Source organism: Mirounga angustirostris, unplaced genomic scaffold (genome assembly GCF_029215605.1).
Source record: "Mirounga angustirostris isolate CCGP_5_RB_7025 unplaced genomic scaffold, mMirAng1.0.hap1 SCAF_8, whole genome shotgun sequence".
Lineage (NCBI taxonomy): Eukaryota > Metazoa > Chordata > Mammalia > Carnivora > Phocidae > Mirounga > Mirounga angustirostris.
In genome coordinates, this window is record NW_026991716.1 from 29,120,426 (window position 1) to 29,133,299 (window position 12,874).

General features: G+C 52.9%; 1 protein-coding gene across 3 annotated transcripts; it reads left to right on the forward strand.

The window, feature by feature from the left end:
• The first annotated feature begins 668 nt into the window (after nt 1–668).
• On the forward strand, nt 669–12,873 carry C2 (complement C2). Of its 3 annotated transcripts, XM_045866606.3 has the most exons (18): nt 669–801; nt 943–1,149; nt 1,924–2,109; nt 4,475–4,648; nt 4,731–4,829; nt 5,023–5,156; nt 6,371–6,509; nt 7,564–7,704; nt 8,503–8,592; nt 10,513–10,653; nt 10,778–10,872; nt 10,969–11,080; nt 11,198–11,363; nt 11,474–11,550; nt 11,692–11,783; nt 11,992–12,118; nt 12,262–12,311; nt 12,461–12,873. In XM_045866606.3, the coding sequence occupies exons 1-18, from the start codon at nt 702–704 to the stop codon at nt 12,629–12,631; spliced, it is 2,301 nt and encodes a 766-aa protein (XP_045722562.2). In that variant the 5' UTR covers nt 669–701; the 3' UTR covers nt 12,632–12,873. The 3 variants fall into 3 exon arrangements, with proteins under 3 accessions (XP_045722562.2, XP_064453477.1, XP_054361782.2); XM_054505807.2 differs by lacking the exon at nt 943–1,149 and having other exon boundaries at nt 737–801; XM_064597407.1 differs by lacking the exons at nt 943–1,149; nt 1,924–2,109 and having other exon boundaries at nt 736–801.
• The last annotated feature ends 1 nt before the right edge of the window (nt 12,874 follows it).

The following is a 12,874-nucleotide window of genomic DNA, read 5'->3' on the forward strand; positions in this document are numbered from 1 at the left end:
AAAAAGATTGTGGTTCTTCCTATTTAGCAAGAATTTCTAAGAAAATTAGCCTCAGTCTCTTGGAGGTGTATGTTCAAGAAGACAGTAGTATTGCAGGCTCTCAGGAAATAAAGTCCACTTGGCAACACCTAAGAGAAACCTGAAACTACTTAAATAAATGATTTTGCAATATCTTGGATGGTTTGTGGGTTTGTGTGCTTTAGACTGTACATGTAAGAGCGTGTGTGTGTGTAGGGGATGCAGAGGCGGAGAGCAGTATGTAAAGCCTATGGTGCAGATCAGCTGAGTAGGATATGTTGGGATTAGGGAGATGGGCAAGGGCTTTGCCCCCTCAGCTCAGTCCCCAGTCCCTGGTTATTTTTTCCTGCCAAGAGCACATCCCCTGGTGCCCCTGGGTGGCTCAGTCTGTGAAGCGTCTGCCTTTGGCTCAGGTCAGGATTCCAGAGTCCTAGGATTGAGCCTTGCGTTGTCATGGGGCTCCCTGCTCAGTGGGGGGTGGGGGTCTGCTTCTTCCTTTCCCTGTGCCCCTCCCTCTGCTCATGCTCTCTCTCTCTCTCTCAAATAAATAAAATCTTAAAAAAAAAAAAGATTTATTCATTAAAAAAAAAAAAGAGCACATCCCCCTTGCCACTCCCCAGTTTTCCTTCTCTGGCAGCAAATGAAGCAGCTGCTGAGTCAGCTCTGGGCTTCGGGGAAGTCAGATGACCTTTTCCCTCTGCCAGCTCTCTGCCTCTCTCTGCCTCAAGGTGGACAGCATGGACCCACTGATGGCTTTCCTTTGCCTGTTGCCCCTGTATCCAGGTAGGAGCAGGGGAGGGGGATGTTGAGGTCCGCGGAAGAGGCCTGTGCTGCCCACACTGAGTTCCCACCTGGCAATGACCATTTCTCTTGCTTTTCTGTTCTCATCTTTTCTGCATTTCTGTGTTGGGTCCATGCTCACAGGCTTGGCTGCAGAGGCTCCCTCCTGCCCTCGGAACGTGAATATCTCCGGTGGCACTTTCACCCTCAGCCGTGGCTGGGCCGCTGGGAGTGTCCTCACCTACTCCTGTCCCCTGGGCCGCTACCCGGTTCCAGCCTCACGGCTGTGCAAGCACAACGGGCAGTGGCAGACCCTGGGATCCCCGCAGCGGACAAAGGCGGTCTGCAAACGTGAGGCTCTCCGTGGGCCTTGCTCAGGGTGGGGCCGCCAGGGGCCACTGCAGACCCTCTACTTAGGACTTGCTCCGGGCGGGGCTTCACCTGACTGTGTGGTGTACCAGGGATGGCTAAAGCTGCTTTCCCATAGGGCTTCTCCAAAGAATGGGAAAGTGTCCATTGTCCATAGCAAGGCATTGGAAGAAGCAGTCTTGGATGGAGATTTTAAAATACTTTTTTTTTTTTTTTAAGATTTTTCATTTATTTATCTGACAGAGAGAATGGGAGACAGCATGAGAGGGGGAGGATCAGAGGGAGAAGCAGACTCCCTGCCGAGCAAGGAGCCCGATGCGGGACTCGATCCCGGGACTCCAGGATCATGACCTGAGCCGAAGGCAGTCGCTTAACCAACTGAGCCATCCAGGCACCCCAAAATACTTTTTTTTTTAATACTTAACAACTCACTGCAGAATCCCGACCTTTCAGAACAGGTGCCGGAGTCTCCTGTCGTGCCCAATGTCACCCCTTTAGTTGTCCACTCACGGGGCATCCAAGGACCCCAGGGGAGGGGCGGGGGTGACCATGGCCCTCAGGGGGCCGAGAGAAGTGGTTATCATCTATTAGGCTGGACTGTGTGCAACTGCCAATATTTAACCAGTTGCCACAAGCGGTGATTTCGCACGCAACAGCCCAATATTTTGACAACCACCTGGCAACTCCCATGCATCCCAGCCCAGCCCAGGTGTTTTCCAGCCATCCCTGTGTTCTCCTCCCCTTCTCTGCCTCCAGCTGTTCGCTGTCCAGCTCCTGTGTCCTTTGAGAACGGCGTGTTCACCCCGCGGCTGGGGTCTCACCCTGTGGGCGGCAACCTGAGCTTCCAGTGTGAGGACGGCCTCACCCTGCGGGGCTCATCTGTACGGCGGTGTCGCCCCAATGGCGTGTGGGATGGGGAGACGGCCGTGTGTGACAACGGGGGTGAGTGCCCTGCCCCCCAGCTGCATGGGGGCTGGGGTCTCCCAGGAACCTCGGAGTCAGATGTGTGCCCAGCGGGCCTCTGTGGGGACAGGGGCCTGGTGTCTCTGATGCCAAAATCATATTCCTGGATTTTGGTAAATTGAGGTCTACAGGTCACACATCACCCACCTGCAGGGAGCCGGGCTAAACTTCAGATCCAACATAAAGGCTCCACGCACTCTGTCCAGCTTTTCCAAATGCCTCAAAGCAAGATTGGTTTTCGGGCCCAATGGGCTATTGTAGGACAAGGTGCTGAGTGAGAGTGGACCTAGCGCTGTGCTTCAGTCCCTCACCTCTGCAGCCAACATGGGTCCAACCTGGCTCAGACTTCGGCAACCTCTGGGCAGGTTATTTAATCTCTCTATGCCTCAATTTTTCTTTTTCTCTTTTTTAAAAATCTTATTTATTTACTCGAGAGAGAGAGCAAACAAGAGAGAGAGCGAGCGAGAGAGAGAGCACGAGTGGATGGAGGAACAGAGGGAGAGGGAGAAGTACTCCCACTGAGCAGAGAGCCTGATGCAGGGCTCCATCCCAGGACCCTGAGATCATGATCTGAGTCAAAGGCAGATGCTTAACTGACTGAGCCACCCAGGCGCCCCTCTATGCCTCGATTTTCACATCTCAAATAGAAATAGTAAGACTGGCCACTGTGTGGGGTTGGCCGTGGGATTGAGTTGACATTAGTAAGCATCTAGAAGAGTCCCTGGAGTTTGTCATAGTTATTACTGCCCCTGTCAATGGTGAGGGGCTCTGGTTGATAGGAGTGGGGCTCCTAGGATTCCCTGGGTTTTAGGAGCTGCCTGGACGATAGTTCTGAGCGCATAATACAGAAGACATGGAGTCCACGAGATGGTAGGACCATCCCATTCCCCAGCGGTCCAGACACTGGTTCCCTACTCATATTCACGACTCTGTCAAATAGCTGGCTTCCTTCCTTCTTAACGTTCTGCCTATGAGATTGGTCCGTGTGGTCCTGTGTAGCAGCAAGTTTGTTATTTCTTTTTAAGATGTATTGATTTATTTTAGAGAGAGAAGGATGGGGAGGGGCAGAGAGAGTCCTAAGCAGACTCAGCTCTCAGTGCTGAGCGCGGAGCCCGACACGGGGCTTGATCCCACAACCCCGAGATCACCACCTGAGCCGAAACCAGAGTCAGACATTCAACCACCGACTGCGCCACCTGGGCACCCCTGTTATTTTTTATTGCTGTATAGTTTTATTATAGAAATAGATTGCAATTTATTTATGGGTTCTCTTCTTGGTGGGCATTTGGGTTCTTTCCAGTTTGGGGCTCTTATGAGTAAAGTCCTATGAATGTCCTTGTATATAACTGTTGGTGCACATATGAATTAGCTTCTCTTTTTAAATTTTATTTTAATTAATTTATTTGACAGAGAGAGACACACAGAGAGGGGGAACACAAGCAGGGGGTTTGGGAGAGGGAGAAGCAGGCTTCCCGCCGAGCAGGGAGCCGATGTGGGGCTCGATCCCAGGATCCTGGGATCATGACCTGAGCCGAAGGCAGATGCTTAACAACTGAGCCACCCGGGCGCCCCATGAATTTGCTTCTCTTGAGCATGTTGTTTAGGAATGCAATTATCGGGTCGCATGTTGTCATATGTTTAGTTTTGTTTGTTTTGTTTTTAGAGAGAGTGGGAGGGTGCAGAGGGAGAGAATCTTTTTTTTTTTTTTAAGATTTTTATTTATTTGACAGAGAGAGAGAGTACAAGCATGGAGAGTGGCAGGAAGAGGGAGAGGGAGAAGCAGACTCACCGCTGAGCAGGGAGCAGGATGTGGGGCTTGATCCCTATTCTGCCTTCAGGCAGATGCTTAACCAGCTGAGCCACCCAGGCGCCCCGGCATACATTTAGTTTTAGTAGAGACTGGCAAACAGTTTCCCAATGGTCACTCCAGAAATACAGAATTAAGGAATTATCCGTATTTTCAGTTTTAGCCATCCTGGCGGGTGCGTACCTATGCCTCATTGTGGTTTATGAAGTGTAAATATTCTCTGTGGCGGTGTTGGGCTCCTCAGTCAGCATCTTCCCTGGGGCTCTGGAATGGATGCAGGCTGAGTCGGTGGGTTGGCACTGGAACGCTTTAACTGGCAACCGAGGGCACTGAGTTCTAAACATTTTGCCCTACTTAAGATTTTCCATCCACACCCTTGGGAAGCCCGGTTGTGGTGTCTCGCAACGGGGAGGCCGAATGACCTGCAGAGGCTCCACGGGTCTGGAGAGGAGGAAGAGGGAGAAGCTGGGTGAGCAGGACGGAAAGGCCGAGGAGGGGCGTCCCTGCTCACTGCTATCTTCCTCTGTTGACTCACAGCTGGCCACTGCCCCAACCCGGGCATCTCGGTGGGCGCCGTGCGGATGGGGTCCCGCTTTGGCCTTGGCGACAAAGTCAGCTACCGCTGCTCCTCAAATCTGGTGCTGACCGGGTCTGCGGAACGGGAGTGCCAGAGCGACGGGGTCTGGAGTGGGACGGAGCCCATATGCCGCCGTGAGTAGCCAGCCACCTTGACCCTCCCGGGAGTCCTGGGCACCCACCCCTGACCCTGGCCGACCCCAGCGACTTTCCACAGAGCGCTACTCCTACGATTTTGCTGAGGATGTGGCCCCTGCCCTGGGTACCTCGTTCTCCCACCTCCTTGGAGCCGTCAATCCCACCCAGAAGAAAACGAGTAAGGGCAGTAGGGGCAGCAGGGGCAGCAGGGGCAGCAGGGTGCTGGGCCCGGCATGGGGAGGAGGCCGAGAGCTTCGGGAAGTCTCAGTGGAGCTGAACTGACCGGAGGGGAGGCAGGGAGTCCCCACCCCTTGGCAGGAGAGCAGGTGGGAGGTCAAGATATGAATCTACTCCTTCCACATTTCCCCCAGAAAGCATGGGCCGTAAAATCCAAATCCAGCGCTCTGGTCACCTGAACCTCTACCTGCTCCTGGATGCCTCTCAGAGTGTGGCAGAAGATGACTTTCGGATCTTCAAGGACAGCGCCATTCTCATGGTGGACAGGGTCAGGAAATAGGGGTCTGTGCACAGAGGAGGCTTCCTATGCCCACTGTCTCTCTCTGGTTCCTTCCTTTCCTCAGGGTCCCACTCACAGCCTACCTCCTCCGAAAAGTCCTCCCAGATTATGTGCATGGATTCAATTTATAGGATCCTGTTTTTCATACCACAGACACTGCTGGGGCACCTTCTATGTGTTAGGCACCAAGCTCGGTGCTGGGTGCTGGGAGACACCAAAGATGAACAAGGCTGAGGTCCTGTTTCCCAGGCACCCATCATCTAGGATGGCAGTCTCCACAGAGGGATATACAAAATAATCCAGCAGGGTACTGGTGTCCTTGTTGAATAATTTTAGTTTAAAATTAAATCAACAACTTAATATTTAATACGTTCCCTCAAAAATTCCAATTTTTTGTGTTTAAAAGGTATATAATATATTTGATAGTGATGCACTTTATAAATGAGTTGGGTTTTATAAATATGTATACCTATGTTGAAGTATGTGCTCAGAATGTTTTTACTGATGAGCCCCTAGTTTAGATTCCTTGCCAGTACTTTGCTTGGCAATTATGCTTTTCACAATAGTTTATGTGGATATATGTTTTTCTTCCCAGCTACATTTTATTTATTTATTTATTTACTTACTTACTTGACAGAGAGAGAGGGAGAGAGAGCGGGAGCACAAGCAGGGGGAGGGGCAGAGGGAGAAGCAGGTTCCCAGCTGAGCAGGGAGCCCGATGCGGGGCTCGATTCCAGGACGCTGGGATCATGACCTGAGCTGAAGGCAGATTGAGCCACCCAGGCGCCCCCCAGCTACATTTTAAAGAAGGCAGTTTGTGCTCCTTAGTCTCTCTTGAGACTTAGAGTAACCAGTAAGCCTTGAGGCTGCACAACACGCCAGTTGGAGAAGTGCCTCGGATTCGAGTGGACAGGTTCAAATTCGACCTGTGCCTCGTACCGGAGGTGTGGTCTGCGGCGCGGCAACAAGCCTCTATGTCCTCATCCATAAAATAGGGGCCATGTCGTGCCCTCACAGAACTGATGTGAGGATGCAATGAGGAGCGAGTGGCCTATCAAAACGCTTGCTGGCTCCCTGCAAGCAGCAGTGTCTTAGCAAGTGGCCCAGGCTCTCTGCCTCCTCTGGGGCCCTTGGCTGGCTCTCTTACCCTCTCCCCTTCGGTTTCAAGGCCTCTCACGCTGCCTCTCACTTGCCCTTCCCAGATCTTCAGCTTTGAGATCAATGTTAGTGTCGCCATCATCACCTTTGCATCCAAGCCCCAAGTCATCATGTCTGTTCTGTATGACAACTCCCGGGATGTGACTGAAGTGATCAATAGTCTGAACAATGTCAACTATAAAGGTATGGGTGTCATCAAATGAAGGCGATGAGGTGGGCCGGTGGGGAGGATGAGCTCTCTGTGCCTGTATGGAGGTTCTGGACAAGTTAGAGAGAGAGTGAGGCCTTTGGTGGCATTCTAGTCCCAGGGCTCTGGGGCTCAGGTTCCTCAGGGGGAGGTGGCTTCCAAGTCAGGTTCCTGGCGGGGAAGTCACAGCTCCCACCAGATCATGGCTTACTCTAACGCGCTACACGTCCGAATGCCTGTGCGGGTCTTGGCTCCTTCCTGATGCCAGATCTACGTGGGCTGGCTTTCCTGGCTCAACACTGTAGTCTCCCCACGCCGTTGTCAAGCTGTCTGGGTGGTGGGTTGCAGTGGCTGCAAAAACCCAAGTTCTTTGGAACCCCATCTTTGAATCTTGAGGCTTTCGAGTGGCCCTCAGTGGGGTTATGGAATGAGCATTTCTTTTTTTTTTTTTTTTAAAGATTTTATTTTTTGAGAGAGAGAGAGGGGAACACAAGCAGGGGGAGTGGGAGAGGGAGAAGCAGGCTTCCAGCGGAGCAGGGAGCCTGATGTGGGGCTCGATCCCAGGACCCTGGGATCACGACCCAAGCTGAAGGCAGACGTTTAACGACTGAGCCACCCAGGCGCCCTGAGCATTTCTTTTTTTAAAAAAAGATTTATTTATTAATTTGAGAGAGAGAGAGACAGAGGGAGGGGGAGGAGGGGCAAAAGGAGAGGGAAAGAGAGAATCCCAAGCAGACTCCCTGCTGAGCGCGGAGCCCTACGCGAGGCTCCATCCCAGGACCCTGAGATCACGACCTGAGCCAAAACCAAGAGTCAGACGCTTAACAGACTGCGCCACCCAGGAGCCCCTGCAATGAGCATTTCTAAGGGAAAAGGGTTTTAATGTTTGAACAGGCAGTGACGCCAAATCTCTATCTGGTTAGTGAAGGTCTGAATGTATCAAGCCAGTTGATAAATGCATTTCCGTTGGTTGGGAGAATAGAGTGATTCCTTCTGCCAGGTGGTAGGTGGGACGTTTCTAAGAGAGTCCTTCCTCTTCACATACTCCAGACCATGAAAATGGGACAGGGACAAACACCTATGCAGCTTTAAATAGTGTCCATATCATGATGAATAACCAGATGCAACGCCTTGGAATGAAGACAGCGGCCTGGCAGGAAATCCGACACGTCATCATCCTTCTGACAGACGGTGGGTATCGTCACCTCCGCGAGTGAGTCTGGCACAGTGGAAGGAGCAGCAGTGTGGGGTCGGAAGGCCTGCCTGCTGGCTCTCCCTCTGCCACCCTGGGCCTCGGTTTCTCATTCGTAAAGTGGAAATAGTGTCGATGATGTCGACAGAACGACAGCAACAGTGATGATGATCAGAGCCGCCCCTTTCCTTATACAATCTCTGTGGAGAGTGATGGAAGCGGTTTGTGTACAAGGGCTTTGTCGTTACAGCTTTCAGTTATTGTTACTACCTGGGAGGTGGCCTCAAGTCGGCTGGACGGGGAGGGGTGGCTTTGGAGCAGGCGTGTCAAGGCGCTCGCGTGGAAGGATGGGAGGACGGACCGCAGGGTGGAGCTGGGCTATGCTGTTTATCTCTCGACTGTGGCCAAACTGCATAGCCCCTTTGGAACTTGGTTTTTTTCCCTATAAAATGCGCATACCCACACTACCTGAGGTTTTATGAGAATTAAATGAGATAAAGTTTATGAAGCTCCTGGCCTGGTGCCTGGGATGTAGAGAATTTCAGTAAATAACATATCTTTTTTTTTCTTTTTTTGGGCAGCAAAGCAAGGTCTGTTGAGCAATAGTAAAGTTTATTGAATGATAGGGTACAAAGCTCCCGAAGAGGGAGGGTACCCAAGAGGGTTGCCTAGTAAATAACATATCTTGAAACTCACGTGGGAAGCGTTAAATGTTAAGGTTTCCATGCTGAATGGCTGCCCCACTCCTCCGGGACTGTGGGGAGTCTCTCCGGACTATTCTTTTCCCTCCGTTCTAGGAAAGTCTAACATGGGTGGCTCTCCCAAGCTGGCTGTTGACAATATCAAAGAGGTCTTGAACATCAAGCAGCAGAGGAGCGACTATCTGGGTGAGCCTCGGAGCCGCTCCCAGCTGTGGGGCCCCTGTAGGGGGCGTGGCGGGGGGGGCGGAGGAGGGGGGCATGGGCAGGCATCTTGCCTTCATTTCCAGCGAGAACCCAGGCTGTGTCGTTCTGTGTGAAGGCAGCTGAGAGTCATGCTCAAGAGTCTGGAATCAAACCACCCTGTGGTTGCAGCCTTGGTTTCCTCCCTTGGCTGTGGCTGGGGGCGGTTTCTGCCCTTGCTATGAGGGGACGGTGCTAGGACCCACCTCAAATGCTCAGATGTTTCCTGGTACGGAGGAACAGAGGAACAATGTATGGAACAGTGTATGTGAGCGGCTGCTGCCGTCATCGTGCCCGTGAACTTCTCCAGGGAGAAAGGGCCTGGATTCCTTGTAGGGACTGTCCCTGGTGTTTCCTCCTTTAGCGGTACAGATAACCAGCTAAGGCTTTGGCAGTTGCAGCCTTTAAAGGAACAATTCCTCAGGTTCAGACTAAACACAAATTGCATTGACCTTTGACCAGAACAGAATTTTAGACAGAAGTGCTCCGGACAAGCGAGGACAGTTGCTTTTGGGCCTCACAAGTTGCACTTTCCCCTTGGGGCCTCTCTTCATGCCACCAACCCCACCTGCCCCTCGGGGGCAAGCAGTTTCCTCTTTAAAACTTTGGCCTAGGGAAGGCAAAGGCCAAACTCTCCTCCCTAACTCTTAGCATCATGGGGCTAGGGTTAAGTGCTCAAAAATACCTTACTAAAAAGAAGCAGCAACTGAAGGGACATAGTCACAGAAAACACTGGGGACCTAACTGTCCAGCTCCCAGTGACTGCTTCTGGCCGGCCTATGGCTACCTTGCTCCCTGAGGAAAGCCTTGTCTCCCAGTCTGTCTGAGCATCTCGCTCTTTGCACACCACCCAGGGTCCCCCGGCAGCCAAAAAGGGCCGTGAGGGGTGCAAAGCGTGGGAGAAGACTGGACTCTGTGGCCGCCCCAGGGCGGTCCTGACTGGGTGCTTGCTTGGAGGCGGGGTACGGACGGTTGTGTGGGCCGCAGGTCTCCAGTGGGAAGACATGGCTCCAGGCTCCTCTCTCAGAGCCTACACCTTACGGGGGAACCAGATCTGAAGCCTCCGTGTACACTCATGAGCTCTTTATTCAGTCATATAAATGTACTTAGAAAGTCTCTCCAAAAAAAAAGAAAGTCTCTCCTGGGCACCATTCTAAGGATAGAGCTGTGAACAAAACAGACAAAGATGTCTCGTTGGGGTTGTCATTCTGGAAGAGCAATGTATTAGGTTTCTAGGGATAGTGCCACAGATTCTACAAACTCGGGTGGCTGAAAACAACAGCAACTTTCGCTCTCACATTCAGGAGGCTAGAAGTCCAAGAGCAAAGACCCTATTTCCAAATAAGGTCACCTTCACAGGTACTGGGGCTTAGGACTTGAACATATCTTTTTGAGGGACAGACTTCTACCTACTCTGGGCATTAAACAAGATAAATAAGGACCCTGTAGGGGGTGGTGGGTAGAGCCTTGTGCCAAGGCATAAAATGGAGCAGAGAGGGAATGGAATTGGCTGAGGCATTGCAGTTTTAGACAAGGAGCCCGGGGAAGACCTCGCTGAGATGGTGACATTTGAGTCAAGACTTAAAAAGGTAAGAACGTGAGCCATGTGGGCATTCTGGGAAGGAGTGGACCAGGCAGAGGCTTATGCAAAAGGCCTGCGGTGAGAGCACGCCTGCAGACCTGAGGGACTTCAAGGAGGCTATATGGAACGGAGAGAAGGGTGAGGCGTGGCAGGAAATGAGGTCAGATAGGAGGTAGGGGGCAGGGGCCCTGCTCATTTAGGGCTTTGCAGGACCCAGTAAGTTTCCTGTCTCACAAGGTAGCCCCACAGCCACAAGATTCTGGTGATTTCCTTCTCCCCATCAGACATCTATGCCATCGGGGTGGGCAAGCTGGATGTGGACTGGAGAGAGCTGAATGAGTTGGGGTCCAAGAAGGATGGTGAGAGACATGCCTTCATTCTGCAGGACACAGAGGCTCTGTACCAGGTCTTTGAGCACATGCTGGGTGAGTGAGCTTTTCCCTCTTCGGAGTGGTGTGGGTGGTGAGGGGCCAGCCAGGGGTCCAGGCTGGGAACCTGCTCACAGTGCTCCTCACACGCCTCCTTCCCCCTCTGTTCCCACACCCACAGATGTCTCCCAGCTCACAGACACCATCTGTGGGGTGGGGAACATGTCAGCCAATGCCTCTGTCCAGGAAAGGGCACCGTGGCATGTCACTATTAAGGTACCAGGAAGGAGGGATGGGGCTTGGATCCCAGAGATGGAAGAGGCTATGGGCCAGAGACATAGCAGTCCCTGAAAATCACCAATTTCCCTACAGCCTAGGAGCCAGGAGACCTGCCGGGGGGCCCTCATCTCAGACCAGTGGGTCCTGACGGCCGCTCACTGCTTCCGCAATGCTGAGAACAGCTCCCTGTGGAGGATCAATGTGGGTAAGGCAGGGCCCACACCAGGCTCCTGAGCCTGTGGCCAGGGCTCTCAGCATTGGTCCCTACCCTCTGGCCCCTTCAGGAGCCCTGGCCCAGCCTAATCCGCCTTATTGTTCCCAGGGGATCCTAACTCCCAGTGGGGCAAAGACTTCAGTGTTGATAAGGTGGTGATCTCCCCGGGGTTTGACGTCTTTGCCAAGAAGGATCAGGGGATCCAAGAGTTCTATGGTGATGACATTGCCCTGTTGAAGCTGGCCGAGAAAGTGAAGATGTCCACCCATGCCAGGTGCTAGAGTCTGGGATGAGAGGGCGTCTTCTGGGGGAGACTGCTCTGGGGAGTCCCCACAGCAAGGGACACCGAGGATGGGCCTGTGTGACCCTTGTCCTTCTCCCTAGGCCCATTTGCCTTCCCTGCACCGTGGAGGCCAATCTGGCTCTGCGGAGACCCCCAGGCAGCACCTGCCGAGACCATGGTGAGTGCTGGGGCTCAGGGCGCGTGAGGAGCTGGGACCAGGGCTTAGGACTAATGACATGGATTGTGCAACAGCCTCCAGTCTGGAGTTTGGATGCTGGGTAAAGGGACCGGCACCACATCCCTTTCTCCTTGAATGCAGAAAGTGAACTTCTGAACAAACTGAGCATTCCTGCTCATTTTGTGGCCTTGGATGGAAACAGAATGAACATTAACCTCAAGACAGGGACAGAGGTGAGGATCTCAGGTCTGGGATGCTGTGGGGGCGGGGTGGGGGGATGCCTGTGGCTGCTCCCTGAAGGTCTCTTTGTCCCTTCTTGCTCCAGCTCTGGCTGCTTTCTCCATCTCACCCTGTGTCACCCCTCCTCCAGGCCTACCAACTGCCAGGTAGCCCCTGGGACTGCTCATTTCATCCTTCTCTCCTGTTCTGCCCCTGTTGCAGTGGACAAGCTGTATCAAGGCCGTCTCCCAAGACAAAACCACCTTCCCCGACTTGGAGGATGTCAGAGAGGTAGTGACAGACCAGTTCCTCTGCAGTGGGACCGAGAAGGATGACAATCCCTGCAGGGGTGAGTCCCTCCCACCCCCACTCCTGAGCCTGAATTCCTGAGGGAAAGACCACTGCTGTCCCTGTGGCCAGCATGCATACCCTGATGACACAGGGCCAGGGCGAGAGTCAGGATGACAGCTTCTTATCCTTCCTTTCTGGCAGGAGAATCTGGGGGAGCAGTTTTCCTTGAGCGGAGGCACAGGTTTTTTCAGGTGAGGAGAGAAGGGGGAAATTCACAGGACTGGGGTTACAGGGTCTTGGCCTTGCAGGAGGATGAGGGAGGCCTCTGAAGGAACTGGGGAGGTTGAGGCTTGGAGCTGGGGCTGTGACAGCCTCCCACCCCGTTCTCTCCCTCTTCCAGGTGGGCCTAGTGAGTTGGGGTCTCTACAACCCCTGTGGCAAGAGCAATAAAAACTCTCGCCAAAGGGCCCCCAAAGGCAAGATACCACGAGATTTTCACATCAATCTCTTTCGCCTGCAGCCCTGGCTGAGGCGGCACCTGGAGGGTATCCTGAACTTTTTGCCCCTCTAATTGTGGCCACCCCTCTGTTGTCCTGCCAGCACCTGCCATCTGTCTTGTCTCCTACCCTTGAACTCCCACCCTCAGACCCCATGACCCCCCCATGCTCCCAGCTCCGAACCCCTGCCCTGCGCTGCACATCCAAGCTGAGGAATCCCCAGGGGCACACCCTCTGCCTCGCTTGACTCACTTTCCTTTCACTCTCACGTGGAATTTCCCAGTTATGAAATTAATAAAAATTGATGATTTCCTCAT

Excerpts from the sequence above, each read along its gene's own strand:
- C2 (XM_045866606.3), top strand. The coding sequence starts at position 702 with ATGACCTTTTCCCTCTGCCAGCTCTCTGCCTCTCTCTGCCTCAAGGTG. Across the intron at positions 802-942 it reads CCTGTTGCCCCTGTATCCAG|GCTTGGCTGCAGAGGCTCCC; the intron begins GTAGGAGCAGGG and ends CCATGCTCACAG. Across the intron at positions 10,873-10,968 it reads CGTGGCATGTCACTATTAAG|CCTAGGAGCCAGGAGACCTG; the intron begins GTACCAGGAAGG and ends ATTTCCCTACAG.